This window comes from Hippopotamus amphibius, chromosome 4 (assembly GCF_030028045.1).
Source record: "Hippopotamus amphibius kiboko isolate mHipAmp2 chromosome 4, mHipAmp2.hap2, whole genome shotgun sequence".
Taxonomy (NCBI): Eukaryota; Metazoa; Chordata; class Mammalia; order Artiodactyla; family Hippopotamidae; genus Hippopotamus; species Hippopotamus amphibius.
Genome location: NC_080189.1, coordinates 153,727,597 through 153,753,868, shown reverse-complemented (window position 1 = coordinate 153,753,868; position 26,272 = coordinate 153,727,597). Strand labels below are relative to the sequence as shown.

At 45.7% G+C, this 26,272-nt stretch overlaps 1 protein-coding gene across 2 annotated transcripts; it reads left to right on the top strand.

The window, feature by feature from the left end:
• PLEK2 (pleckstrin 2) lies at window positions 1-24,455 on the top strand. 2 transcript variants are annotated; one of them, XM_057731392.1, is made up of 9 exons: window positions 1-490; window positions 14,091-14,255; window positions 17,801-17,982; window positions 19,104-19,195; window positions 19,512-19,699; window positions 19,932-20,033; window positions 21,800-21,883; window positions 23,101-23,179; window positions 23,928-24,455. In XM_057731392.1, the coding sequence occupies exons 1-9, from the start codon at window positions 449-451 to the stop codon at window positions 24,053-24,055; spliced, it is 1,062 nt and encodes a 353-aa protein (XP_057587375.1). In that variant the 5' UTR covers window positions 1-448; the 3' UTR covers window positions 24,056-24,455. The 2 variants fall into 2 exon arrangements, with proteins under 2 accessions (XP_057587375.1, XP_057587377.1); XM_057731394.1 differs by lacking the exons at window positions 1-490; window positions 14,091-14,255 and adding an exon at window positions 14,284-14,752.
• The last annotated feature ends 1,817 nt before the right edge of the window (window positions 24,456-26,272 follow it).

Below are 26,272 nucleotides of genomic sequence, written 5' to 3'. Positions count from 1 at the left end.
TCCTTTCGGTTCAGCTTCATTCCATAAGTATTCGTCAGCAACGTACTAAGTGCCCGGCAGGCACCTGGTTAAGGCTGAGAGTGGAGGAAGATGGGCCAAGACGGGAAGAGTAAGGGGCGCAGAGCGCGCTGGAGGCACCTAGATGGAGAGAGCCGGGGCGGGGGAGGCTGCGGGAGGCGACACCCGGGCGGGACTCGAACAGCTGGAAGACGCTGCATCCTGAGTACAAACCACGGACCCCAGGGCACCTTCACCGGGGGAACCACGTCAGAAATCCCGACCTGGACTGACTTCCTGCCCGGGAGGCCGCGCGGCCGCGGGCTCTGGGCGCGGGCCAGGGGGGCGGCGCCGGGCCGGAGGTGCTTCCTGGGCGCAGCCGGGGCCGGGCGGCGCGCGGAGGAGCGGGAGGCGCGGGACCACGCAGCGGGGAGGGCGCGCCGGCGGCCGCATGGAGGACGGCGTGCTCAAGGAGGGCTTCCTCGTCAAGAGGGTGAGCGCGCCGGAGCCTCTCCGGACACAGCCCCGGGCGGGCCCGCGGCGGGCGCCGGCTCACCTGAGCCGCCATCGGGCGGCCCGGGGCCCCGCTGGTGGGGAGGGCCGGGTGGACGGGGGTGGGGCGTGAGCCGTAGACAGAAAAGAGGGGCCAGGGCACAGGCAAGGGGGAGAATCCCGCCTGGCTGGTGCGTGTGGGGTGCGGGGGGCGGCTACCGTAGTGGACATCTTAATTAAAACAACTTACTGAAATACGAAGCGTATAGGATTTAAATATGATGTATTAAAACAACAAAAGTGTGTTCTGTAGTCCCCAGCGCCCGTCCACTTAGTGCATCCTCTTCTATATTCTTCACAATAACCTGTGAGCAAGGAGGAAGCTTGTGTTTCTTAAGCCCGTACTGTGACACCAGTCCTGGACATTGTCTCTTTGAATCCTCCAAACAGTCCGACAGGTCGGTGGTACCATATCACCCCGCTTTCTCCAAGGGGAAAACAGAGCGCAAAGAGGTGAAGTAGCTTGCTCAGAATCTGGACTAGCGGGGAATAGAGCAGGATCAAACCCACTCAGGCGGACTCCAAACCTTTTCCTGCCCACCACAGGGTGGGTATTGCAATCCCTCTGTTACAGAGGAGGAAACGGAGGCACCAAAAGATGAGATCGCTTTCCCAGAGTTAATAACAGCTGAGACTGGAACCTGCATCCTCATTCCTTCCACGTCACCCCACGTGGCCTTTCCCACAGCAGGAGTCCAGACAGAAACCCGACATATAGGATCAAGGTAGAAAAGGAATGAAAAAGCAGCTGCAAGAGGAAATTAGATTTTGAAAAATTCTTTTGACATTGATGTTCATACTAAACATTTATGCTAAACTAAAGGCAGGGCCTAAAATCTGGGGATGAGCTTTTTGGCCCTTCTACTGAGTTTACAGCTTTGGGAGGGTGATGAATGAAGAGGGGTGAAGGGACTGTCCGTCCCATGGCCTCCCCTGGCCACCCGATCAACCCTGAGGTCTCAAGTCATTTTCGGTTCAGTAAGTAATGTAGCCGTGGTATTTTACACATTATTTGACATAGGAGGGCGGTGTGTTGTTTGCTCAGAACTGTAAGCAGGAGGAGGTGTAAGAGGCTGTGCCGGATCAAGGGTCAGAGTGGATACAAGCAGGTACAAAATTCCACGCCCGTTTCATGCCACTGGGATTAAAGTGCTAGGTTGGTCCCTCACGGTTTGTAGAGGCAGCTGCCCCTCAGAGAGACACCTGTGGGGAACTTTTCCTGCAGCTTATGAGGTGAGAGGGAGAGGGGGCTGGGCAGGGGTTTTGGTGGACATTATTGATTTTCAGAATAGCTGAGCCCTGGTAGGGGCCGGTTGATATTGATTTTCAGAATAGCTGAGCCCTGGTAGGGGCCTGTTGAGGACAGACCCTCTCAGATGGGTGCTTTTGGGCATCCCCCTGTTCCTGAGGGTTACCTTACATGATTCTGCACCACCACCACGCAGAGTCGGTGGAGGGCTGGAGGGATGGAAGGATGTGAGTTCTCTTCCAGACGGGCCACCCAGTGCAGGGTGGCAGCGTAGGGAGTCCAGGGTACAGAGAAGTGAGGACAGTCAACAGATATGGCCCCAAAAGCCAACAGAGGGGCTTAGCTGAAATACCTAAAGCACATTCCAGCCAAACCCAAAGACAAAAGTTTGGAGCTGGAACCTGACCCTGAGGCAAGCAGAAGCCACACCCTTTCCTGCAAGGTGAGGAATGGGGCCCCTGGCCCCTGCCAACAGTCTCTGCCTACTGATCCGTGGGACTTTCCCTCTCCCCCATCTGCCTTTTCCTCCTGGTTGGCAACAGCAGCCCTTTGTCCACTGGAGAAGGTGCAGGGCTGCGACTGGGGGATTCCACAGATTCAGGAGGGTTTATGGTCCAGAAACGTGGCAGGGCCCAGGCTGGAAACCCAGAGTACAGAACAGTCATGGCCCGTGAGGGCAAGGCAGAGGACGGGCAGGGGCATGAGACACTTGGCTCTTAATCCAGCCCAGACAAGAAAAGCGAAGCTCCCAGCAAAAACGCAGGTGCTCACTTGGCCTGGCTGTAAAGGAGGGTGAGGGGAAGGCAGGCAGATCTGAGTGGGTAGGGCTGCTTTTCCCTGAAGGAGCAGCTGAAGCACAGCAGGTGTTGCTGCCTGGCTCATACCTCAAACAACACTCAGAAGATGACATGGCAGGGTCAACACACTTTGGCCTAGAAATTTCATTTGTAGGACTCTATCCTCAGGAAATGCCATGGAAGCTTGAGGAACAAAGTGTTATTTATGTAGTGAAAAAACTAGCAACTACCTACATGTCCCCCTAACTAAACAAATGATTACAAGTGAATTATGGTTATGCAGATGTTTAAAATGTTTATAATATTATAATCCAAAAAGTAAAAATATAAATGGTATATGAGTAAGGGAAAATTTTGCTTGGAATTAAAAAGCAAGAAGGCTAAAAGGAGTTTTGAAGGCTAGAAGTCTCACATCAAGGTGTTGGCAGGGCCATACTCCCTCTGAAACCTGCAGGGGAGAATCCTTCCTTGTCTCTTGTTTCTGGTGTTTGCAGGCTGTAAAGGAAATACTCAGACTTTTCCTTCCTATGTGGGAAAAACCTAGTTCTTCCCTACTGGTGTGTTTCTCTATCCTGTGAGTCTCCTTCACTTTTTTTTTTTTTTTTTTTTTTTGGCTGTGATGGGTCTTCATTGCTATGAACAGGCTTTCTCTAGTTGTGGAGAGTGGGGGCTACTCTTTGTTGTGGTGTGTGGGCATCTCAGTGTGGTGGCTTCTCTTTGCGGAGCATGGGCTCTAGGCATGCAGGCTTCAGTAACTGCAGTGTGTGAGCTCTGTAGTTGTGGCCCACGGGCTTAGCTGCCCTGCGGCATGTGGGATCTTCCCTGACCATGGATTGAACCCGCATCCCCTGCATTGGCAGGCAGATTCTTAACCACTGCACCACCAGGGAAGTCCCTCCTTTACTTTTTTTTTTTAATTTTATTTTTTTCATTTATTTATTTATTATTTTTTTTGGGGGGTACACCAAGTTCAATCATCTGTTTTTATACACATATCCCCGTATTCCCTCCCTCCCTCGAGTCCCCCCCACCCTCCCCATCCCAGTCCTCTATGGTATCATCCATCCTCGAGTTGAACTCCCTTTGTTAACAGCAACTTCCCACTGGCTATCTATTTTACAGTTGGTAGTATATATATGTCTATGCTACTCTCTTACTTTGTCCCAGCTTCCCCTTCACCCCCCACCAACTTCGAGTTCTCCAGTCCATTCTCTGCATCTGCGTCCTTGTTCTTGTCTTGTCACTGAGTTCATCAGTACCATTTTTAGATTTCGTATATACGAGTTAGCATACAATATTTGTCTTTCTCTTTCTGACTTACTTCACTCTGTATGACAGACTCTAGGTCTATCCACCTCATTACATATAGCTCCATCTCATCCCTTTTTATAGCTGAGTAATATTCCATTGTATATATATGCCACATCTTCTTTATCCATTCATTTGTTGATGGGCATTTAGGGTGCTTCCATGTCCTGGCTATTGTAAATAGTGCTGCAATAAACATTATGGTACAAGTTTCTTTTGGGATTATGGTTTTCTTTGGGTATATGCCCAGTAGTGGGATTACTGGATCACATGGTAGTTCTATTTGTAGTTTTTGAAGGAACCTCCAAACTGTTTTCCATAGTGGCTGTATCAACTTACATTCCCACCAACAGTGCAGGAGAGTTCCCTTTTCTCCACACCCTCTCCAACATTTGTTGTTTCCAGATTTTGTGATGATGGCCATTCTGATCGATGTGAGGTGATACCTCATTGTGGCTTTGACTTGCATTTCTTTGATGAATAGTGATGTTGAGCATCTTTTCATGTGTTTGTTTTCCATCTGTATGTCTTCTTTGGAGAAATGTCTATTTATGTCTTCCGCCCATTTGTGGATTGGGTTATTTGCTTTTTTGGTATGAAGCTGCATGAGCTGCTTGTATATTTTGGAGGTTAATCCTTTGTCCGTTGTTTCGTAGGCAACTATTTTTTCCCATTCTGAGGGTTGCCTTCTAGTCTTGTTTATGGTTTCTTTGGCTGTGCAAAAGCTTTGAAGTTTCATGAGGTCCCATTTGTTTATTCTTGATTTTCTTTCCATGATTCTAGGAGGTGGGTCAAAAAGGATCTTGCTTTGATGGATGCCATAAAGTGTTCTGCCTATGTTTTCCTCTAGGAGTTTTATAGTGTCTGGCCTTACATGTAGATCTTTAATCCATGTTGAGTTTATTTTTGTGTATGGTGTTAGGAAGTGTTCTAATTTCATTCTTTTACATGTAGCTGTCCAATTTTCCCAGCACCACTTATTGAAGCGGCTGTCTTTTTTCCATTGTATATTCTTGCCTCTTTTGTCAAAGATAAGGTGCCCATATGTGTTTGGGCTTACCTCTGGCTCCTTTACTTTTACAACAACACATCTTACTCTTTTGGTCACCAAATATTTGGAGTTTTTTCCCTACATCAAGCTATTCTCTGCGACACCTGGCGTGTGTCATACAATGTAACTCAATTCTGACACTATCTACTCAGAGACAGCATCATATCCCACAGGTTAAGAGTGCGGTCCTACAGGACTGCTTCTCCAACCCTCCCCCATCCCCCAACACACACATGCTTCAGACACCGGTCAAAAGCCTGGGTTCTTACCTGTACGCTGACCAATTGGCTGTAGATCAGAGGTTCCAGGGAAACACTTGCTTATGTTTACCAGCTTATTAAAGCATGTGATCAAAAAGAAATGAGCATCCAGATGGAAGAGATGTGTAGGGCACAGTATGTGGGAAGGGGCCCGGAGCTTCTGTGCCCTCTGTGAGTGCACCACTCTCCCAGCACCCCCATGTCCCCCAGCCCAGAAACTCTCCAAATCCCACACTTCCGGGATTTTATGGAGGCCTCATCACGTAAGCATGATAGATTGTGAATTCCATTTTCAGCCCTTGTCTCTTCTCAAGAGAATGGGGGTTGGGGACCGAAAATTCCAAGCTTCTACTCATAGTGTGATCTTTGCAGTGACTAGCCCGCGCCCAGGAGCCCACCCAGGGTTGCCTCGTTAGCACAAAAGATACCCCAATCACCCAGGAAATCACAAGGGGTTCAGGAGCTCTGTACCAAGAACCAGGGGCAGAGACCAATATACGTATTTTCTATTACCTCACACAGGCACTCCTTGGTGTTCCTCATCGTGTGGATGCATCCCTCTAATCTCTGCTTCCGTGATCACATGACCATCTTCTCCCTGTGTGTCTTTCAGTGTCCAAATTTTTGTCTTCATATAAAGACATCAATCATATTAGTGTTATTAGGGTCACCCCAATGCAATACCATGTCATCTTAACCTGATTACCTCTGCAAAGACCCTATTTCCAAATAAGATCACATTCACAGGTCCTCAGGGTCAAGACTTCAACATATCTTTTGGGGGGACAGAATTCAACCCACAACAGGTGCCATCGCTGCTTCTCTGGGATTGTAGGGTCTTGGGCAAGGCCTTTCTGGGGCTCAGTTTCCTCATTAAAGTTAGGGAGTAGAGTATAGGCTTTTTCAAAGGGTCCTCCAGCTGTCACGTTCTGCGCTTCTTAAGCCCAGTCCCAGGGTTACATCCCAATTTATGGACTCTCCTCTTTCCCCCTAAAAGGGCTCTAAGCCGTTCATGGTCCAACTGACCTCTGGTCCCAGCCAGCCACTTACAGACAAGGAGCCTGGAGAGGGAAGAAGATGCCCAGGTGAAGGGAGGCCTGAGTTCTTTTTCAGCTTATACCACTGTTGTTTGGCACCTGACACCCTTTGCCTGCTGACTTTGGATGAGTCCCTCATGCCCGCTAAGTTTATCTGTAGCAGGGCTAATGGGCTTTCCTTCCCAAATTGTGGATTACTACAGGAACCTGCAGCTGAGCTGCCCACTCCAGTCTGGCAGAACTTATTCAGCTGTTCTGCTGCAGTGTGGCTGGTGATCTTTTAACATGAGAACCTAAGCTTGTCATCCTGCTGGAAAGTCTTCAGGGATTCCCCTCCGGCCACAGTGAAGTCACCAGCTGCTTCGCATTTTCTACCTACGTAGTAGATCCTATCTCATTAGCCTTTCTCAGATCACTCTTCTTTGCTAGCAGTCTGGATTCTTCGTTGCTCATAACGCAGTCTACTCTAGCAAGTTTCAACAGATGGGATTTCATAGAGAATAATAAATATCAAGTAACTCAGGAATATTTGGGAGGGCCGGGTCGATGCAGCCAGACAAAAATATCCAACAGCACTGCCAGATGTTCCTAGGGGAAACATCACTGCCGACACTGTTTGTCACTTGTCCCTGGTAACTGGGGACTGGGTGTCAGAAGAACCTGTCCTTCCACCGCTATCCTGCCACTTTGGTGGCTGCGAAACATGTATCGAAGCCCCCCACGCACAGGATTGGCAGCAGCCCGGCCACCCCCTGTTCCTTCATGCCAGGGATTCTGGGAAATGTAGTGTTTTGTCCAGGAGACACAGCCTTATCTCTGTATTGGTTTGTTCTTCTCAACATCTGTTGGTTACACTTTTCTCCCTAACATCTCCAGACACCCTTCTCCTTTCCCTGTTATTTTCGTTTGTTAGGGCTGCTGTAACAAAATACCACAGACAGGACCGCCTAAACCACAGAGATTTGTTGTCTCACAGTTCTGGAGGTTGGAGTCTAAGGTCAAGGTGTAGGCAGGTTTGGTTTCCTCTGAGGTGTCTCTCCTGGGCTTGTGCGTGGCACCGCTTGCTGTGCGCTCACGCGGCCTTTGCTCTGTGTGCCTGCCTCCCTGATATCTGCATGTCCACATTTCCTCTTCTTGTGAAGACCCCAGTCAGATTGGATTAAGGCCCAACTAATGGCCTCATTTAACCTAATCACCTTTTTTTTTAAGTTAATTAATTAATTGGCTGTGTTGGGTCTTTGTTGCTGCGTGCGGACTTTCTCTGGTTGCAGAGAGCGGGGGCTACTCTTCATTGCAGTGCGCGGGCTTCTTATTGCTGTGGCTTCTCTTGTTGCGGAGCACAGGCTCTAAGTGCATGGGCTTCAGTAGTTGTGGCACGCAGGCTCAGTAGTTGTGACACATGGGCTTAGTTGCTCTGCTGCACGTGGGATCTTCCCGGACCAAGGCTTGAACCTGTGTCCCCTGCATTGGCAGGCAGATTCTTAACCACTGCGCCACAAGGGAAGCCCCTAATCACCTCTTTAAATGTCTTGTCTCCAAATATAGTGCCATTCTAAGGTCGTGGGAGGTTAGGGCTTAAACATATGAATAGTCAGGGGGCATAATTCAACTCAGAACACCTCAATTTTAAGCTCTAAGGTGATTTTGCCCCCTCCCGTCTCTGCTGCATGCAGGACCCCATGCCATCACTTAGAGGGCAGTCTCCTCTCCTCTCTCTGCACCAGCCACGCCCGTGTGCCAGCAACGTCCTGCCTTTACTGCTAATACTGTGCCAGGAGCCCCTCTGCAGGGGGTTGTTGGGCAAGGAGACCTGAGTCTGGACCATGTGAAGGGCAGTACAGGACTGTAATTGCTCAGGAGTCGGAGCCGAATCGTCGTTTCTTTAAATGCGTCTGCCCGTGTCAAGGACAGCTGTCACATGATGTGGATTCTTGGTACAGGACAGAGTGGACAGAGCAAAACTGTAAAATTCACCTTGACCATATCAGCACTCCCATGGGCTCAGCTCGCTCACCATGGAACGTGGTGACACTTAGGCATATGAATAAACTCTTTTTTTTTAAAGATTTATTTATTTATTATTTATTTATTTTTGGCTGCATTGGGTCTTTGTTGCTATGCACAGGCTCTCTCTAGTTGTGGGGAGCGGGGCCCACTCTTCATTGTGGTGAGCCGGCCTCTCACTGCAGTGGCCTCTCTTGAGGAGCACGGGCTCTAGGTGTGTAGGCTTCAGTAGTTATGGCACGTGGCCTCAATAGTTGTGGCTCTCAGGCTCTAGAGTGCAGGATCAGTAGTTGTGGCGCACGGGCCCAACCGCTTCATGGCATGTGGGATCTTCCCGGACCAGGGATCGAACCCATGTCCCCTGCATTGGCAGGTGGATTCCCAACCGCTTCACCACCAGGGAAGTCCCATGAATAAACCCTTGTCAGATTAACTTTGTTCAAAGTTGTATTTAGTTGCCACAGTATATTCCGTTTAGCGTAGACCAGTGCTCACACAGTCAACTCCTTTGACAGTTTTCCGTTTCCTAACACACTCAGTGCACACATGCTGAGTGTGGAACAGAATTGCAGCACCACAGATGTGAGAACGGAAGGGGCCTTTGAAATTAATAAATGCTGGGTCAGGAAACCAGTGCATCGGGGACAGTCTCTGATTCAGATAAAGTGCATCTTTCTTGATTAGAATCCAGCCCTAATTGGGCTCTGTTCTGGGAAACATGCCAAGAAACTTGCTTCAGTGAGCGTGTATAAAACCGTTCCTTTCTGACTCTTCAGCAGATGATCCCTCCTCCACTGGTCTGTTCCAGAAACAGACTCTCTGCTGTCCTCTGACTATCCTGTCCATTGGTTCCATGACACACCCGAGAGCCCCCCCAAACTCCCCTTTTAGGCCTGTCACACCAGGCTAGGTAGAAATGTTAGGGTCCTTAACAATTTGTGGCTTCAACTTGCCCACATCCTTCAACTAGTCATAGTCTTTTTGGGGAATATATCCTAAAGGAAAAAATCAGAGATGCAGATCAAAATTTATGTGCGAGGATATTCATTGCAGAATTGTTTTTAATCGTGAAGAAAAGGCAACAACCTTAGTTACAGACAACTGGAGATGAACAAGTAAACGATGCATCCACCTAGTGGCCGTTAAAAGACATGTTTTGAAGTGTGATGGTGTGACCTCAATACATAAGGCAAATGCTAACAGCCATAAAAGGGGACATCGACAGGAACACAATAATAGTAGGAGACTTGAACACCCCACGTACATCAATGGACAGATCATCCAAACAGAAAATAAATAAGGACACACGAGCTTTAAATGATACATTAGACCATCTCAACTTAACTGATATTTATAGGACATCGCATCCAAAAACGACAGAATACACTTTCTTCTCAAGTCCACATGGAACATTTTCCAGGATGGATCACATCTTGGGTCACAAATCAAGCCTCAGTAAATTCAAGAAAACTAAAATCATATCAAGCATCTTCTCAGACCACAATGCCATGAGACTAGATATCAATTACAGGAAATAAAACTGTAAAAAATACAAGCACATGGAGGCTAAACAATACATTATTAAACGAAAAAATCACTAAAGAAGTTAGAGGAAATCAAAAAATACCTAGAAACAAATGACAATGAAAACACAGCAACCCAGAACCTATGGGACGCAGCAAACACAGTTCTAAGAGGGAAGTTTATAGCAATACAGTCCTACCTCAAGGAACAAGAAAAATACCGAATATACAACCTAACCTTACACCTAAAACAATTAGAGAAAGAAGAACAAAGAAACCCCAAAGTGAGCAGAAGGAAAGAAATTATAAAGATCAGATCAGAAATAAATGAAAAAGAAAGGAAGGAAACAATAGCAAAGATCAATGAAACTAAAAGCTGGTTCTTTGCGAAGATAAACAAAATTGATAAACCATTAGCCAGACTCATCATGAAAAAAAGGGAGAAGACACAAATCAACAGAATTAGAAATGAAAAAGGAGAAGTAACAACGGATACCACAGAAATACAAAAGATCATGAGAGACTACTACAAGCAACTATATGCCAATCAATTGGATAACCTGGAAGAAATGGATACATTCTTAGAAAAGTACAATCTTCCAAGACTGAACCAGGAAGAAATAGAACATAGGAACAGACCAATCACAAGTACGGAAATTGAGACTGTGATTAAAACTCTCCCAACACACAAAAGCCCAGGGCTAGATGGCTTCACAGGCAAATTCTATCAAACATTTCGAGAAGAGCTAACACCTATCCTTCTCAAACTCTTTCAAAATATAGCAGAAGGAGGAACACTCCCAAACTCATTCTACGAGGCCACCATCACCCTGAGACCAAAACCAGGCAAAGATGTCACACAAAAAGAAAATTACAGGCCAATATCACTGATGAATATAGATGCAAAAATCCTCAACAAAATACTAGCTAACAGAATCCAACAGCACATTGAAAAGATCATACACCATGATCAAGTGGGGTTTATCCCTGGGATGCAAGGATTCTTCAATATATGCAAATCAATCAACGTGATACATACATCATATCAACAAATTGAAGGATAAAAACCACATGATAATCTCAGTAGATGCAGAAAAAGCTTTTGACAAAATTCAACATCCATTGATGATAAAAACTCTCCAGAAAATGGGCACAGAGGGAAATTACCTCAACGTAATAAAAGCCGTATATGAGAAACCAAAAGCCAACATCGTTCTAAATGGTGAAAAACTGAAAGCATTCCCGCTAAGAACAGGAACAAGACAAGGGTGTCCACTCTCACCATGATTATTCAACATAGTTTTGGAAGTGTTAGCCACAGCAATCAGAGAATAAAATGAAATAAAAGGAATCCAAATTGGAAAAGAAGAAGTAAAATTGTCACTCATTGCAGATGACATGATATTACACATAGAAAACCCTAAAGACTCTACCAGAAAACTGCTAGCACTAATTGATGAGTTTAGTAAAGTAGCAGGATACAAAATTAATGCACAGAAATCTCTTGCATTCCTATACACTAACAATGAAAGAGCAGAAAGAGAAATTAAGGAAACTCTCCCATTTACCATTGCAACAAAAAGAATAAAATACCTAGGAATAAACCTTCCTAAGGAGGCAAAAGACCTGTATGCAGAAAACTATAAGACACTGATGAGAGGAATCAAAGAAGACACAAACAGATGGAGGGACATACCATGTTCTTGGATTGGAGGAATCAACATTGTGAAAATGACTGTACTACCCAAAGCAATTTACAGATTCGACACAATCCCTATCAAATTACCAACGGCATTTTTCACAGAACTAGAACAAGAAATCTTACGATTTGTATGGAAACGCAAAAGACCCTGCATAGCCAAAGCAATCTTGAGAAGGAAAGATGGAGTTGGTGGAATTAGGCTTCCTGACTTCAAACTATACTACAAGGCCACAGTGATCAAGACAGTATAGTACTGGCACAAAAATAGAAAGGAAGATCAACAGAACAGAATAGAGAACTCAGAGGTAAACCCAAGCACATATGGGCACCTTATCTTTGACAAAGGAGGCAAGAATATACAATGGAAAAAGGACAGCCACTTCAATAAGTGGTGCTGGGAAAATTGGACAGCAACATGTAAAAGAATGAAATTAGAACACTTCCTAACACCATACACAAAAATAAACTCCAAATGGATTAAAGACCTAAATGTAAGGCCAGACACTATAAAACTCCTAGAGGAAAACATAGGCAGAACACTCTATGGCATCCATCAAAGCAAGATCCTTTTTGACCCACCTCCTAGAATTATGGAAATAAAATCAAGAATAAACAAATGGGACCTCATGAAACTTAAAAGCTTTTGCACAGCCAAAGAAACCATAAACAAGACAGGAATGCAACCCTCAGAATGGGAGAAAATACTTGCCAATGAAGCAATGGACAAAGGATTAATCTCCAAAATATACAAGCAGCTCATGCAGCTTAATACCAAAAAAGCAAATAACCCAATCCAAAAATGGGTGGAAGACCTGAATAAACATTTCTCCAAAGAAGACATACAGATGGCCAACAAACACATGAAAAGATGCTCAACATCACTATTCATCAGAGAAATGCAAGTCAAAGCCACAATGAGGTATCACCTCATACTGGTCAGAATGGCCATCATCAAAACATCTAGAAACAATAAATGTTGGAGAGGGTGTGGAGAAAAGGGAACTCTCCTGCACTGTTGGTGGGAATGTAAGTTGATACAGCCACTATGGAAAACAGTTTGGAGGTTCCTTCAAAAACTAAAAACAGAACTACCATATGATCCAGTAATCCCACTACTGGGCATATACCCAGAGAAAACCATAATCCAAAAAGAAACATGTGCTGTAATGTTCATTGCAGCACTATTTACAATAGCCAGGACATGGAGGCACCCTAAATGCCCATCAACAAATGAATGGATAAAGAAGATGTGGCACATATATACAATGGAATATTACTCACCATAAAAAGAAATGAGATGGAGCTATATGTAATGAGGTGGATAGACCTAGAGTCTGTCATATAGAGTGAAATAAGCCAGAAAGAGAAAAACAAATACTGTATGCTAACTCATATATACAGAATCTAACAACAACAACAAAATAGTACTGATGAGCCCAGTGACAGGGCAAGAATAAGGATGCAGATGCAGAGAATGGACTGGAGGACACAGGGTTGGGGGTGGGGGGCGAAGGGGAAGCTGGGACGAAGTGAGAGAGTAGCATAGACATATATACACTACCAACTGTAAAATAGATAGCTAGTGGGAAGTTTCTGTGTAACAAAGGGAGATCAGCTCGATGATGGGTGGTGCCTTAGAGGGCCAGGACAGGGAGGGTGGGGGGGAGTCGCGGGAGGGAGGGGATATGAGGATATATGTATAAATACAGCTGATTCACTTTGGTGTACCTCAAAAGCTGGTACAAGAGTGTAAAGCAATTATATTCCAATAAAGAGCTTAAAACAAAACAAACACACACACGCGCGCACACACACACAAAAGTTTAATGGTGTGAGAAGATACCAGGCAAAGTCAGCAAAAGAAAAACCAGAAAGTAAAACTCATATATGTGACATCATCCTGATTTTTTTTTAAAAAACTAGAAAGTAAAAACTAAAAGGAAAAAAGACCAGAAGGAAATACGAAATGTTAACAATGGCTGTCTCCTACTAGTAGTATATTCTCTTCTGTTTACTTTACAGTTTCTTTCAAGGCTTATAGTCAGAAGAAAAGACCAAATGGGAACTAGAATGTCAGTGCCAAAGGTCTTTGTTACATATGCAAAAGAGATGACATAGAGATCCAAAGCTCACACTTTCTTCATGAAAATGAAAATAAAACATATGATTCTGAACTGGATCCTTTGGCTTTTAAGGACACTGCTAGGGTAATTGGTGGAACTTGGATGGAGTTTGTGGAACAGATGAAAATAATATATTCATGTAAATTTCCTAATGTTGATGATTGTATTGTGGTTGTTAGAAATACCCTTTTTATCTTTTGGTAGGAGATACACAATAAACTATTGAGAAGTGATTGGAGCATCATATTAAAAACTAACCCAAATGGTTTTGTAAAAACGTTTTTTATACTTTTCTTCAGCTTTTCTGTGAATTGAAATTATTTCAAAATAAAAAAATTAAATTAGGCTAAAAGAGAGAATGCTGTCCCCTTAATAGAGAGCTGGTTGCATGGCACAGTCTGGCCACCTGTGCAATGGGACACCTCTCCGTGAACACCAGGTCATCTCCTCAGCCACCTCACCTCATGGTTCTCCTGTCTGTCTTCAGGGTCACATCGTCCACAACTGGAAGGTGCGATGGTTCATCCTTCGGCAGAACATGCTGCTGTACTACAAGCTTGAGGGGGGTCGGAGAGTGACTCCTCCCAAGGGCCGCATCCTTCTAGATGGCTGCATCATCACCTGCCCTTGCCTGGAGTATGAAAACCGACCGGTACGTGAAGGCCACCGCTTCCCAGCTCCTCTTTCCCACTCCCTGGACCCTCCCGTCTCCGACCTCTTTGGTGACGGTGGTGTGGATCATGGGAAGAGCTGAGTTACTGAAAAACCTAGACTCAAATCCTGGCTGCACCACATCCCAGGCTTGTGACCTTGGGCAAGGAACTGAACTTCTTTGAGCCTTCGTTCCTCATCTATAAAATGGGGTAAAGTCATGACACCTGACTCTCTCCCTCTCTCACGGCCGTGATGAGGGTCATGAAGGCACTGGGGGGTCGAAGCCCCCCGCAGGCTCTGAGGCACTACACGATGTGCGTAATCACGCCACTTGGGGTTCCATAGGATGGCTTTCATCCCCCAGGGGGTACGTGTTCCAAAAGCCAAGGGCAGCTTCAACTGTACCATCAAAAACGAATCTGAATTAATCATTTACTGAGGGCCCATTAAGTGCCAAGAAGTTTGCTAGGTTTGGAGGCATCAAGGAAGAAAATGGTAAGATTGCTTCTTTCAGCTAATGATCTTATTATGAAAGCAAGTGGTTACTTGGAAAACATTCAGAGTTCTAAATGTTGGTACAACCATTATTAGCCACAGCGAACAATATATTACTGAAGGGGAGGAAAATGCCATTATAGGCTCTCTGGCGCAGGTACAGCTTTGAGAGGGATAAACATTTGGGCAAAGATCTGAAAGAAGAAAGAGCAGAGGTTCCAGGCAGGTAGAAGGTCTTGGGTAAAAGTGAGGGGGCAGGTAGGGATAGATTTGGAGATGAGGATGGCCACTGTGGCCAAAGGGTATGTTCACTGAAGGAGTGTTGGGAGATTGGCTGGGACCAGGGGCATGTAACAGGGAGCCATTGGAGGTCTTGCTTGGGAGAAGGGACTGGTGAAAACTCTCTTAGGAAGACCAAAATGAGACCTAAGCTCAGTTCCTAATAAGATGACTAGTTCCATAAAGAAGGGGTCTTAGCATTTTCTTCTTTCTTGCCATGTTTTTCTTCTTTGACTCTTCTAGACCAATTGATGAATCCTCTAAGTATAAGAAAACATTAATGATAGTCAGTTCTGGGTAGTGGGTTTACTGGTATTTGTTTTGTATTCTTTTATAGTTTAAAGTTTTTCTTAAATAGAAAACAAGAGGAGCTGTTAAAATAATCAGGCATGAAATGAGGCAGAAAGAAGGGATGAACACAAGGAAACATCATGAAGGAAATATTGACAGGACCTAGTTGACTGGATGGTGAGGGCAAGGGAGAGGGAGGCATCGAATGCCGTTCCAGCCTAAGAGGCTGCAGAAGTAAAATGTTATTCTGTGATTTCCACTGCAATGCCTCTCATGAAAAGAGATGGGGTAGCTCTCTGTTGGGGAGGGGATGAGATGGCTGGGGAGCACTGAGCCTGATAAAAGACATGGGTCTGCATCTTCTTCCTTGTAGCCTCATCAGACCAGATGCAATGTCTGGGCACATAGTAGATGGTTAGTAAGTGTTTATTGAATAAATGTTTAATAAAAAAGAAAGATTTACAGATAAGTGCGACAATTTTAAGAGGAAAACCTAGTTTTCTAAGTGCATTTAAGACTCTAGGTCTCAATAAATTAAATCCCAGAACTTTTAGGTTAACTTGTTGACCTGATACCACTTCATAGTCTTTAAGAGTAGAGAGAAGTGGTGGTAGAGCGGGCTGGTGATAGGAAAACTTGGTTCTACATTTCAGAAAAGGAAACAAGCTGCTAGCTAGAATTGTGAGTTTCATGCTAATTCTTCCAAAAATTCTCAAGTAGATTGTCCTCTGCATGGGTCATGACTACTTGAGCTGGAAGAAGCCAAGAGGAGTCAGTAGGTTCACTAAGAACAAGTTATAAAGTATATCATGTATGTGTGTGCCTGTGTGTGTGTATAATTTATTTTTAATTAGGGAAGCTGTAAAAGAGTGTCTGGATTTCATGTGGAAGTTAATAGTCTCTCCTGAGATCCTTTCATTAAAATGGTGAACTGCAATAATGCCATTTGCAGCAACATGGATGGACCTAGAGATTCGCATACTGAGTGAAATAAGTCAGACAGAGAAAGACAAACATTATATGATATTGCTTATATGTGGAATCTGAAAAAAGGGTACAAATGAACTTATCTATAAAACCGAAATAGAGTTACGGATGTAGAAAATAAACGTATGGTTACAGGGTGGGTCAGGAGGGTGAGGGATACATTGGGAGATTGGGATTGACATATACACACTACTATATGTAAAATAGATAACTAGTAAGGACCTACTGTATAGCACAGGGAACTCTAATCAATACTGTAATGGCCTATATGGGAAAAGGATCTAAAAATGAGTGGAGATATATTCACTTTACTGTACACCTGAAACTATTGCAACATTGTAAATCAATTATACCCCAATAAAAATAAAATAAATAAATAAATGTGCTACAAATGTCTACAAAACATGGCGAACTATAAACTGACAGGGAGCTGGTTGAACTCATCTTCCCACAGTGTTGTGAGTGGATCCATGTTAACTTGGAGGGACAGCTGCACGGTGCTCTTTGGGACCATGAGCCAGCCTTGTCTTATCTGCCATGTTTTCTGTTTAGATGAGGGACTTGATGCAGTTTGCAAGCAAAGCGAGGTGGGAGCTCATACATTGGAAAACAGAATCAGCATGAGACAGAATAGGCCCAGTCTACTCAGATGACATTTTGTAGGGTCAACATGCAGAATCCCACAATGTTTGAAAAAAAACCCTAAATGCACATTTAAAGGGTGGAGAAGATGTGGCCCAGCTGAAAAAGACTCTCAGCTCACTGCACTGAGCGTGAGTTCCTGGGGCCCCGAGGCTACCACTGCCAATGCAACCTCAGGCTGTCACCCATGCCGCCCTGCATCCCACCCCCAGACCTTCCCTGGAGCAGTTTGTTCCATTCCAAGGGTCATATTTAATGGGAATGTTGAACCAACTGCAGAACATTTAGCAGGGCGTAAACTGGTTGAGAAAGTTTAAACAGTATCATATGAGGAATGTGTGAAAGACTTGGGATGATTAGTCCTGATTAAAAAGAGGATGAAAAGAAGCAGAATTAACAGTTCCTTTGAGGTAGGCGTTAATAGCCTCAAGTGACAGATGAAAGAACTGAGGGTCAGTGGGTCCTTTAATGTGCCCAGATGTCCATAGCTAAATATCCAGATCTGTCTGACCTGGAAGCCTGTGCATTTCCCACTTCAGCACAGCGGCTGTCATAGGAGGTGAGCTTAATCTGAGTGGTTCGAGAAGGTAGAATCAGGAGCAGAGAGACCAAGTGCCCAGGAAGCAGACCCTATTCTAATGAGTCTGTCCAAAAGGGAAAGAGTGAGCTCCCCATCACTGGAGGTGTACAGAGGATCCTCAAAGACCACCAGCTGGGTTGTGGTCGAGGGGTCGGGCATTCGGCAGTCACTGGACCACTGGCCTCCCAGATTCGCTTCGGTTCCGTCATGTTTGCTGCCCAGCCAGCATTCTCTTGCCTGTTGGTCTGACTGGCTGTCTCTTCCCACAGCTCCTCATTAAGCTGAAAACTCAAACATCCACAGAATACTTCCTGGAGGCCTGTTCTCGAGAGGAAAGGGACGCCTGGGCCTTCGAGATAACAGGAGCTATTCATGCGGGGCAGCCAGGGAAGGTCCAACAACTCCACATATTGAAAAACTCCTTCAAGCTGCCCCCTCACATCAGCCTGCAGTGAGTGCCTGGGTCCTGCCCTTGCCCTACCTGGCTTTGCTGCAGCCTCTTCTGTCTGTGCCCAGCAGGAACAGGGGTGAGGGAGGAGGGGTATGGAGCGGGGAGGTGGAAGGGGGTCTGTGACTGCTACACAGGCCTGACTGGTAGCACCATTGTGCTTCAGGGCCTTTTGCTGTCACTGTCCTGTCTACATTGTCTTCTCTGCCTGGGAGTGGCCCTACCTAACTGCCCTGGTAATCTCTTGGGGCCTCTGCTGCTCCTGCCCCCCTCAGTATCTTGACACCCTCTGTTTAGTTTCAGCCAGCGTGCTCAGGGCTATGTGGCAGCTCCCCAGGAATCTCTGCTCACCAAGTCATTAGTCTTGTTTGCAGCCTGGTGGCAAGAACAATGTGTTCTGGTAGCAGTTGCATTCCTGCTCTGTGGGATTCTCCATCCATTCATCCAGGCACTCATTTATTCATTCATTCAAGAAACAGCTATTGAGTGCCTGCTGCATGCCATACATCGCTCTAGGTGCTCATGCAAATGGGAATAAAAGTCTCATCTCAGGGACTTTCCAGCCCAAGTACATAAATAGAGAATGAGAAAAGATCTTCCTTTGGTGGCAGGAATCATCCCACAGAACAGAAGGAAAGCAGGTCAGTGGTGGAGGTGATACTATAAAGTAGGGGACAGATGAAAGGAGTTCCCATCATGGAAACTGTTACATCAGCCCATCTGCAGGAAATACCCTCTAACCTTCCAGGCAGTAGAACTTCCTGGGTTCACAAAAAAACTTCATACCAGGTTCTGGGATCTTGATTGTGCAAGTAGGGCACAGCTAAACCATGGTGACTGTACGTTCTTTTGTTTCTAAATTAAAAGCCACAGCTCATTAGTTCTACTATGAAAGAAATACCTGTCTAGTGTAGAAATATTAGAACATTTAGATGACCAATAAGAAAAAGAAACATCCCCAAATCCTACCTCTCAAATTCTGATGCATAATGGAATCCCCCTTTTATTGCAATGTGTATCATACCGTTTGCCATGAGCTTTGTACCCTTAGCAGTGACTCTTGGACCCTCCCTCATACCTGTCAGTGTGACAAGGGTCCCTCTCCTTTGCTTTCGTCCGTGTAGTTGCATTGTGGACAAGATGCACGACAGCGGCAGCGGGATCCGGCCAAGCCCCAACATGGAGCAGGGAAGCACCTACAAAAAGACCTTCATAGGTGAGCCTCCCCTCTCGGGGGCCGGGCCAGGCACTGGAAACCTGGGGCTTGGTGATCCGGGACTCAGTGTACTTGACCGGCTTGGGTTGAGGCCAGAGCTGCCTGCCAGCCAAGGGGCTGGACTGAGATGGCCACACATGGGTGCGGCCACAGCCCTGGGCAGCAAGGTGTGGCCTTCGGTCTGCTCTAGGGCAGAGTCCCAAGGCTGTTCAAGGCTGCCCAAGAGGCCAAGGTCAAGGAGGTCACAGCCAAGCACCACTGAGGAAGCTGGTCTGGAGCCTGTCGTCTGACCGATGCTGCCCTTGACCTGATGCAGGCTCCTCCCTGGTGGACTGGCTCATCTCCAACAGCTTTGCAGCCAGCCGTCTGGAGGCCGTAACCCTGGCCTCCGTGCTCATGGAGGAGAACTTCCTTAGGCCAGTAGGCACCCGAAGCCTGGGAGCCGTTCGCTCTGGGGATCTGGCTGAGCAGTTCCTGGATGACTCCACAGCCCTGTACACTTTTGTAAGTTAGGGAGTGGGTTCCTCTTGCCACAGGGGCAGAGAGAGGAAGAGGCAACAGAGTAGGAGGCAGGGGTCCACAGTCATGGGTGAGAGGCCAAGGTTCAGGGGAACAGCTTCACCGCCAGGTGGAGTGGGGTTTCTGTACGGAGGGTGTTCCTTTTCCCGTGGGAGCCCCCATAGCCTGGAACGGGGACTCTTTGGTAACAGAGTCCTCGCTCTCTCCTTCCCCCTAGGCTGAGAGCCACAAGAAGAAGACAAGTCCTAAGGAAGAAATCAGCCTCAGCACCATGGAGTTAAGTGGCACAGTGGTAAAACAAGGCTATCTGGCCAAGCAGGTATGGCCGCCTAGGAGCAGGGAGGAGATGGACAGTTCTCAAACTTGGGGGAGGCAGGAATCCCCACAAAGGGTGGGAAGGGCTGAAACTGCCTGAGGGCACTAATTGTAGCAGAATCTGCTAAAGTCAGGGTCTAGCGGCGGCCACAGGGAGCAAATCAAGGGGTATGCATGTGCCCACGTGCGCGCACACGAGTCCCAGACAAGGGGGCATTCAGGGAAAAGGTATCAAGGGGGCATTCAGGGAAAAGGTATGCACAAGTAATGATCACAGCCTGAGAAGACAATGCCTGTGTCACTGCCCAGTTCACTTATTTGTCTGGAGGGGCGTTGCCTACCGATTGGCATTCTACATTTCTTTCTGCTCCCCGAGGCTTCCTGGGGTCTCTGCCTGCTTTTGTGGGACTCTGCATGCCCCCTTGATGAGTATTTTCTCCACCTACATCAGTAGGTTGAAGGTGAAACTCTGCAGTGTAATCTCAGTGTTTAAAAACTGACCATGGCCACTGCTCCTACCAAGCAGGAGGCAGCCGGGACACAGTCACACCTGCGGCATGTCCACCCGTGCCGGCAAACCCAGCTGCCACGTCCCGGCCCGTGAGGTGTAAGCCAGCCTCCTACGCACCTCTCGTGTCTGTGTGCTTCTTACGCGCGATGTGAATGTGTGTGTCTGTACAGTGGATGAGAACGCTGCTCAGCACCACTGCCGTCTACTTGGAGCTCTCGTCATCATTGTCACCTGCTTCTTGCAGATCAGGATCCGCCTCTGCTTTTAGATTGTTTACCATCCGTGCAACTGCCTGTTTATTCCAAGGGCTCCGCCTCTGCTGGGTCTGGAGGGAGTCTGGTGACGGGAGGTCGGGAGGTCCTGGGAGAAGAGGAGGGTGTGGGGTGGCCTCGGGGTGTTCCAGACGAGAGCGCTAAGGAGGCTTTGTGATCTAGGGGTGAAGCCGCAGTCACGCGCACGGCCTCATCTTCCACATTTAGGTTTTAACATATAATTGATCACTTCTTAACCTTTTTTTTTCTTCTTTTTGCCGTATAGTTGATTTACAAGGTTGTGTTAGCTTTTGGTGTCCAGCAGAGTGATTCAGTTATACGTATATATACATATTCTTCTTCATATTCTTTCCCATTATGGTTTATTATAGGATATTGAGTATAGTTCCCTGTGCTCTACAGTAGGACCTTGTTGCTTATCTATTTTATGTATAATAGTTTGTATCTGCTAGTCCCAAACTCCTAACTTATCCCTCCCCCACCCCCTTTCCCCTTTGGTCACCAGAAGTTTGTTTTCTGTGTCTTACTCTTCTTCTGATGCAGAATGTTAACATGGTTTTTACTGTATATAAGTGCACATATACTTATAGCTGTAGGTTTGTTTTTGGACTGAGTTGACACTTAAAAGTTGGTGCCCTTGGATTCAAGTTTGCCTGTGAGTTCTCAGTCCAGTTGACACCTGTGACCTCCCTGTCCTCTGTGCGCCCTGAGTGGTGTCCAGGCAGTGCTCCCCCTTTCTTTCAGCACGGACCCTCTTTGGCTCTGTCGCCTCGACTAAAGGTGACAGTGCTGTTGGTGAAGTGTCGCTGAGCGGGGACGTCCATGACATGTCACTGTGATCCCTGGGTCTCCAATACTCTTTTTAGAAAGCAGTTCTGTTGGAGCAGGCTGGCTGGGAGGTTCGAGGTTTGGCGTTAGAGGCCCGGAGGTGGGAGGAAGTGACCGAGAGCTGTCACCAATGAGCCTTGCACCCTTTCCTTGCCGCAGGGGCACAAGAGGAAAAACTGGAAGGTGCGGCGCTTTGTTCTGAGGAAGGAGCCAGCTTTTCTGCACTACTACGACCCTTCCAAAGTGAGTGCCTTGTCCTGCTTCCAGATGCATCTCTCCAGAGCGGAGCTGGCAGCTGGCTCCACCTCTGCCCTTCCTCCCGGCATCCCTACCATGACTCCCAGCCACTGTGCCTTCCCTTCCACGCTGCAAGCTACCCCTCACAGCCTGACCACTCCTTTCTCTCATCACATTGTTGCCTGCCCAGTGCGCCCTGCTCGGTGGATCTACATTGTTTTGAGAGGAAAAGCATCCTTCAGTTTCTCCAAAGCTGGCTGTGTGCGAGGGAGGGTGAGGTGGGCTGATAGACTCCTGAGTGGTGCTTTCCAGCCTCTTTCACCCCCTTCTGCCCAAAGAGTCCATGAATTCTGCCCCCTCAGCCTCTCGTCCCCACCAGTGTTTCGAAAGATTTCTTTTACCATGTAATATTTAAGCCATAATTCTGAGTTTCAGATAATAAGTATTACTGCATGCTGGGTTGATCTAATTCCAATCAAAAGGGAAGAAAAATGTCCTTTTAGTCAGCCTGTTCAGCCTTGTCTTGGTAGACGTGTGATTTTCCATTTGTTTTTTGAAATAAGAATGGACATTCCTCCCTCACTGAGCTTCAGCCAGGAACCCCACCCTAAGCCGAGAAACTTAAGGAGCTTGAAGCAGCCCCCTACTGCTGCCCCCCGCCCGGACCCTGCTAGACCACAGGGAGGGCCGAGAGACGGGGAGGGGTGTGGCGCTACTGCTGCTGGCTGTGGAATGAAGCCCGAATTTCCTCACTGGTTGCAGATAACTGCCACGTGATGTCCAAGTTCAGTGTCATCTTCTGTTACAAAATGACTCTCACAGACTACTTTTTTTTTTTAAGTAATTAATTTATTTTTATTGGCTGTATTGGGTCTTTGTGGCTGCACACGGGCTTTCTCTAGTTGCAGCGAGTGGGGGTAGTCTTCATTGTGCACGGGCTCCTCATTGTGCGGCCTTCTCTTGTTGTGGCTCACGGGCTCTAGCGTGCAGGCTCAATAGTTGTGGCGCACGGGCTTAGTTGCTCCACGGCATGTGGGATCTTCCCGGAGCAGGGATCAAACCCATGTGCCCTGCATTGGCAGGTGGATTCTTAACCACTGTGCCACCAGGGAAGTCCTCACAGGCTACTTTAGCAGGCCTGACTGAGGGTGGTTATAGATGAGAGTGTGACTCTTCTTTTGCGTCTTCACACAATGCCTAATCAGGTTTCCTTTCCTTTGCAGGAAGAGAACCGGCCAGTGGGCGGGTTTTCTCTTCGTGGTTCACTCGTGTCTGCTCTGGAGGATAACGGCGTCCCTGCTGGTAAGGGCAGCTTTGGCCCTGGCCTGATCGCAGGGGCCTGTGCTCTCAGTAAGGCTCTGCTGATGAAGTGCTAAGCTGTGGGAGCCGAGTAGGGTTTTCTCAGTGAGATGATGAATGGTGTGAGCTTTGAAGCCAATTTCAGGATTAGAGAAAGGGCGAGTGTTCTTAGTGTTTTACAACAACTAAATAATCCTTGTCTTTAATATTCTTTCCCATCCTTTTCTGTGCTTACTGGCCCATAAGCTTCTACCTAAGAACAATAGTTTACCATAGTGCTTAAGGACTGACAGCACACTTTAATATCTATTATCACACTAATTTCACAATGGACGGTAAAGGTAGGAAAATAGTATTATTCTCAATTTATGGATGTAGAGATTGAGTCAAAGTAGCTAAACAATTCAAGTCACATCCCACATCTGTCCCTGGTTTTAACATAAACATACTGGACTCTTTGATGTGAATGTGACTAGACCTGTCGTTAGCATAGAGGGCAGGCCAAGAGGGCTTCCAGAAACGCCCAGACATAGCACTGGCAGGCCTTAAGGCACAGGTGAGGGAGAGGGGGACAGACGGGAGGAAGATAGGAAAGCATGCATCTGGTGGGATTTCCTAACCATATACATTTGTACTAAGGAAAACTTCATTATATGTGTTTTTGTCTATGTCTCAATTGACTTTTAGCTACTCCCAGCTGAAAGCAGACATGGATATACAAGTCACTGATTCTTCTTTTCTTCCTGCCTAGGGGTTAAAGGAAATGTCCAGGGAAATCTCTTCAAAGTGATTACTAAGGATGACACACACTATTATATCCAGGCCAGCAGCAAGGCTGAGCGTTCAGAGTGGATTGAAGCTATCAAAAAGCTAACGTGACAAGGACCTGAGGGAACAGGACCAGGATTCCTCCTTCTTAGCAGATGACATAGGATTTCCTGAAAAATGGGCATGTGTTAAGACTTTTAACTTCTTCTATTTTGTACTGCTTTGGAGTGAGATTGAAGAGTTCCTTAGATTACAGCTGGCAGTGGTGCTATTTCCTTCCTCACCTTCAAAGTCAACGTGGAAATGCTAGAACAGCCATTAGGCAATAAGCATCTTGACTTTTGCCCATCATCACAACCAGCCATTCCTTGGGTACCAAAGTAGGTTTCCTTGTCACACTAACTGGCCATGTTGTAATACTAAATAAAACACTATAGTCTCATGGTGGCGCTCTCTGAAATGCTGTCAGCAACCCAACTCCTTCTTTGGAATGAATACAAATTGACATTTGATCCTGGCTATTAGAACTCCTATACAGAGTTTTAGTTTTCAAAGGTTTTTCATGCTTAAGGCTATATGAATTATTAGGTAAGCCAATTATAAAAACATCTCAAGTGATCTGTCACTAAAACATACCTCATCTTAAAGTGGGGATGGTGGCAAAGTTTTGAACAAAATATTGTTTTGATTTGAAAAATAAGCCTTCATAAGTATTATATATTGCAGAAAAGAAACCAGGGATTCAGTTGGAGAGGTTAGTCACACATACAAAAAAGTAAAATTATAGCTTTTCTGTGGGGAAAAAAAAAGTGTCATTTAGAAAGATGCAGAGCAGGAGCTTGCTGAAGGACAGGAACAGGAGCTCTCTAAAGGACAGAGAAAGATGTCAACGGGAAAATAATTGAATGAAGGCATGAAATTTTGGGGTTTAGAATGAAGATTAATGGAGACAAATATGTACCCAGAAGCTTCACCAGTTAGGAAGTTAACCTGAAGTAGTGAAAAGTCTGTGTCATACAATATCTTTAAAAACATTTTTATTACTTTCAAGTTTAATACAGTAATCTGCTAAGTACAAGTGCTTAGACTTCCTTTAATGAATAGATATGTAACTTACATTTAAGGGGAGTGGATACTTCCAAAGTGCTTAAGTAAAAATTCATTCTCTTCAATAGTTTGAACTGTCTCCTCTTAATCTTGTCTAGAATGTCTGATCTGAATGATCAGGAATTCCAAGCTAATGAGGTTTTATTTTATTCCTTACATTGTAAGAGACTGCCTTTTAAAGCACCATTTTCCATTTGGCATTTCACCAAGGTCTATGCCCTTGGAATTAGTTTCTTTATTGCTTTTTGTTATCAACAGGCGTTTATCTGAATTAAACTGGTTTCTTGACTCTTAATTGGCACAATTACACCCCGCTCGCTATGGACTCAGTATCACGTGTTGAAAAGTAGTTGACTGTCACCTTGAGGCAAATCAGGGGACAACTCTCACTAAGGGTACTAGCACTTGAATTTTTAAAAATCCTGAACCATGTATATTGTTCTTGATGTAAAAGTAGCTGGTCAAGTATGGCAGCTGAATAGTAACTGTACTGCTTAGCATGTCTCTGTAGGTTTCCACTAAAGTGTTTGAGCATTAGCCACATTAAGTGTTGGCTCGTTTTACTAGAAAACATGAAAAATGGTTTGTGTTCATATTTTTCCTGGCCATTTAAAATTTTCAACTAATTATGCCTAAATGAGACTCAAACTATTGCTAATTTTCAGTTATGAGTCGATAACCACTTGACCTCAAAGGCAGAATGGGGAGATGAAATTGTCAGTTTTTAATGAAGGGTCTTTGTGGGGAGATATCCAAGATTTGGATAAACTGGTCAATTATCTTTGTCAATCTGTTCAAGTTATTTGGAGCTGGGTGTGACCTTGTTCTCGTATTCGAAAGTGATACTTTTAGGTCAGCAGGGTAAGTTTAGTTGTTCTCTCCTTCATGATCAGTGAGGTATTGATCTTTTCTCTGGCAAGGGTCATAAATTTGCCAAATTGTTGTGAAACTGAGCAGAAGGCCTGCATGGGATAAAATCACTCACCACAGATGCCACCAGTATTTCTCAACAGTTATGGCTTTTGAAGTATTAAAAATTCAGTAAACAAAGTGAAAATTCAATTCCTCTGCTTTCAGCAAACATTTAAGGAGCACTTATTATTTGAGAATATGCTTGATGCTGTGAGCTTTATAGACTTTGACTCCTCAGAAAGACTGAAGTGAAAAATTATGTGCCAGATTCTCCTCTAAATATTCCCAGTATGCAAGCTAGCAATCAAG

Bases quoted from the DNA above. Each gene is read 5' to 3' on its own strand.
- PLEK2 (XM_057731392.1), top strand. From the start codon at position 449: ATGGAGGACGGCGTGCTCAAGGAGGGCTTCCTCGTCAAGAGG. The intron at 20,034-21,799 runs GTATGGCCGCCT...TCCTTGCCGCAG, and splicing joins AAGGCTATCTGGCCAAGCAG to GGGCACAAGAGGAAAAACTG. The intron at 21,884-23,100 runs GTGAGTGCCTTG...TTTCCTTTGCAG, and splicing joins ACTACTACGACCCTTCCAAA to GAAGAGAACCGGCCAGTGGG.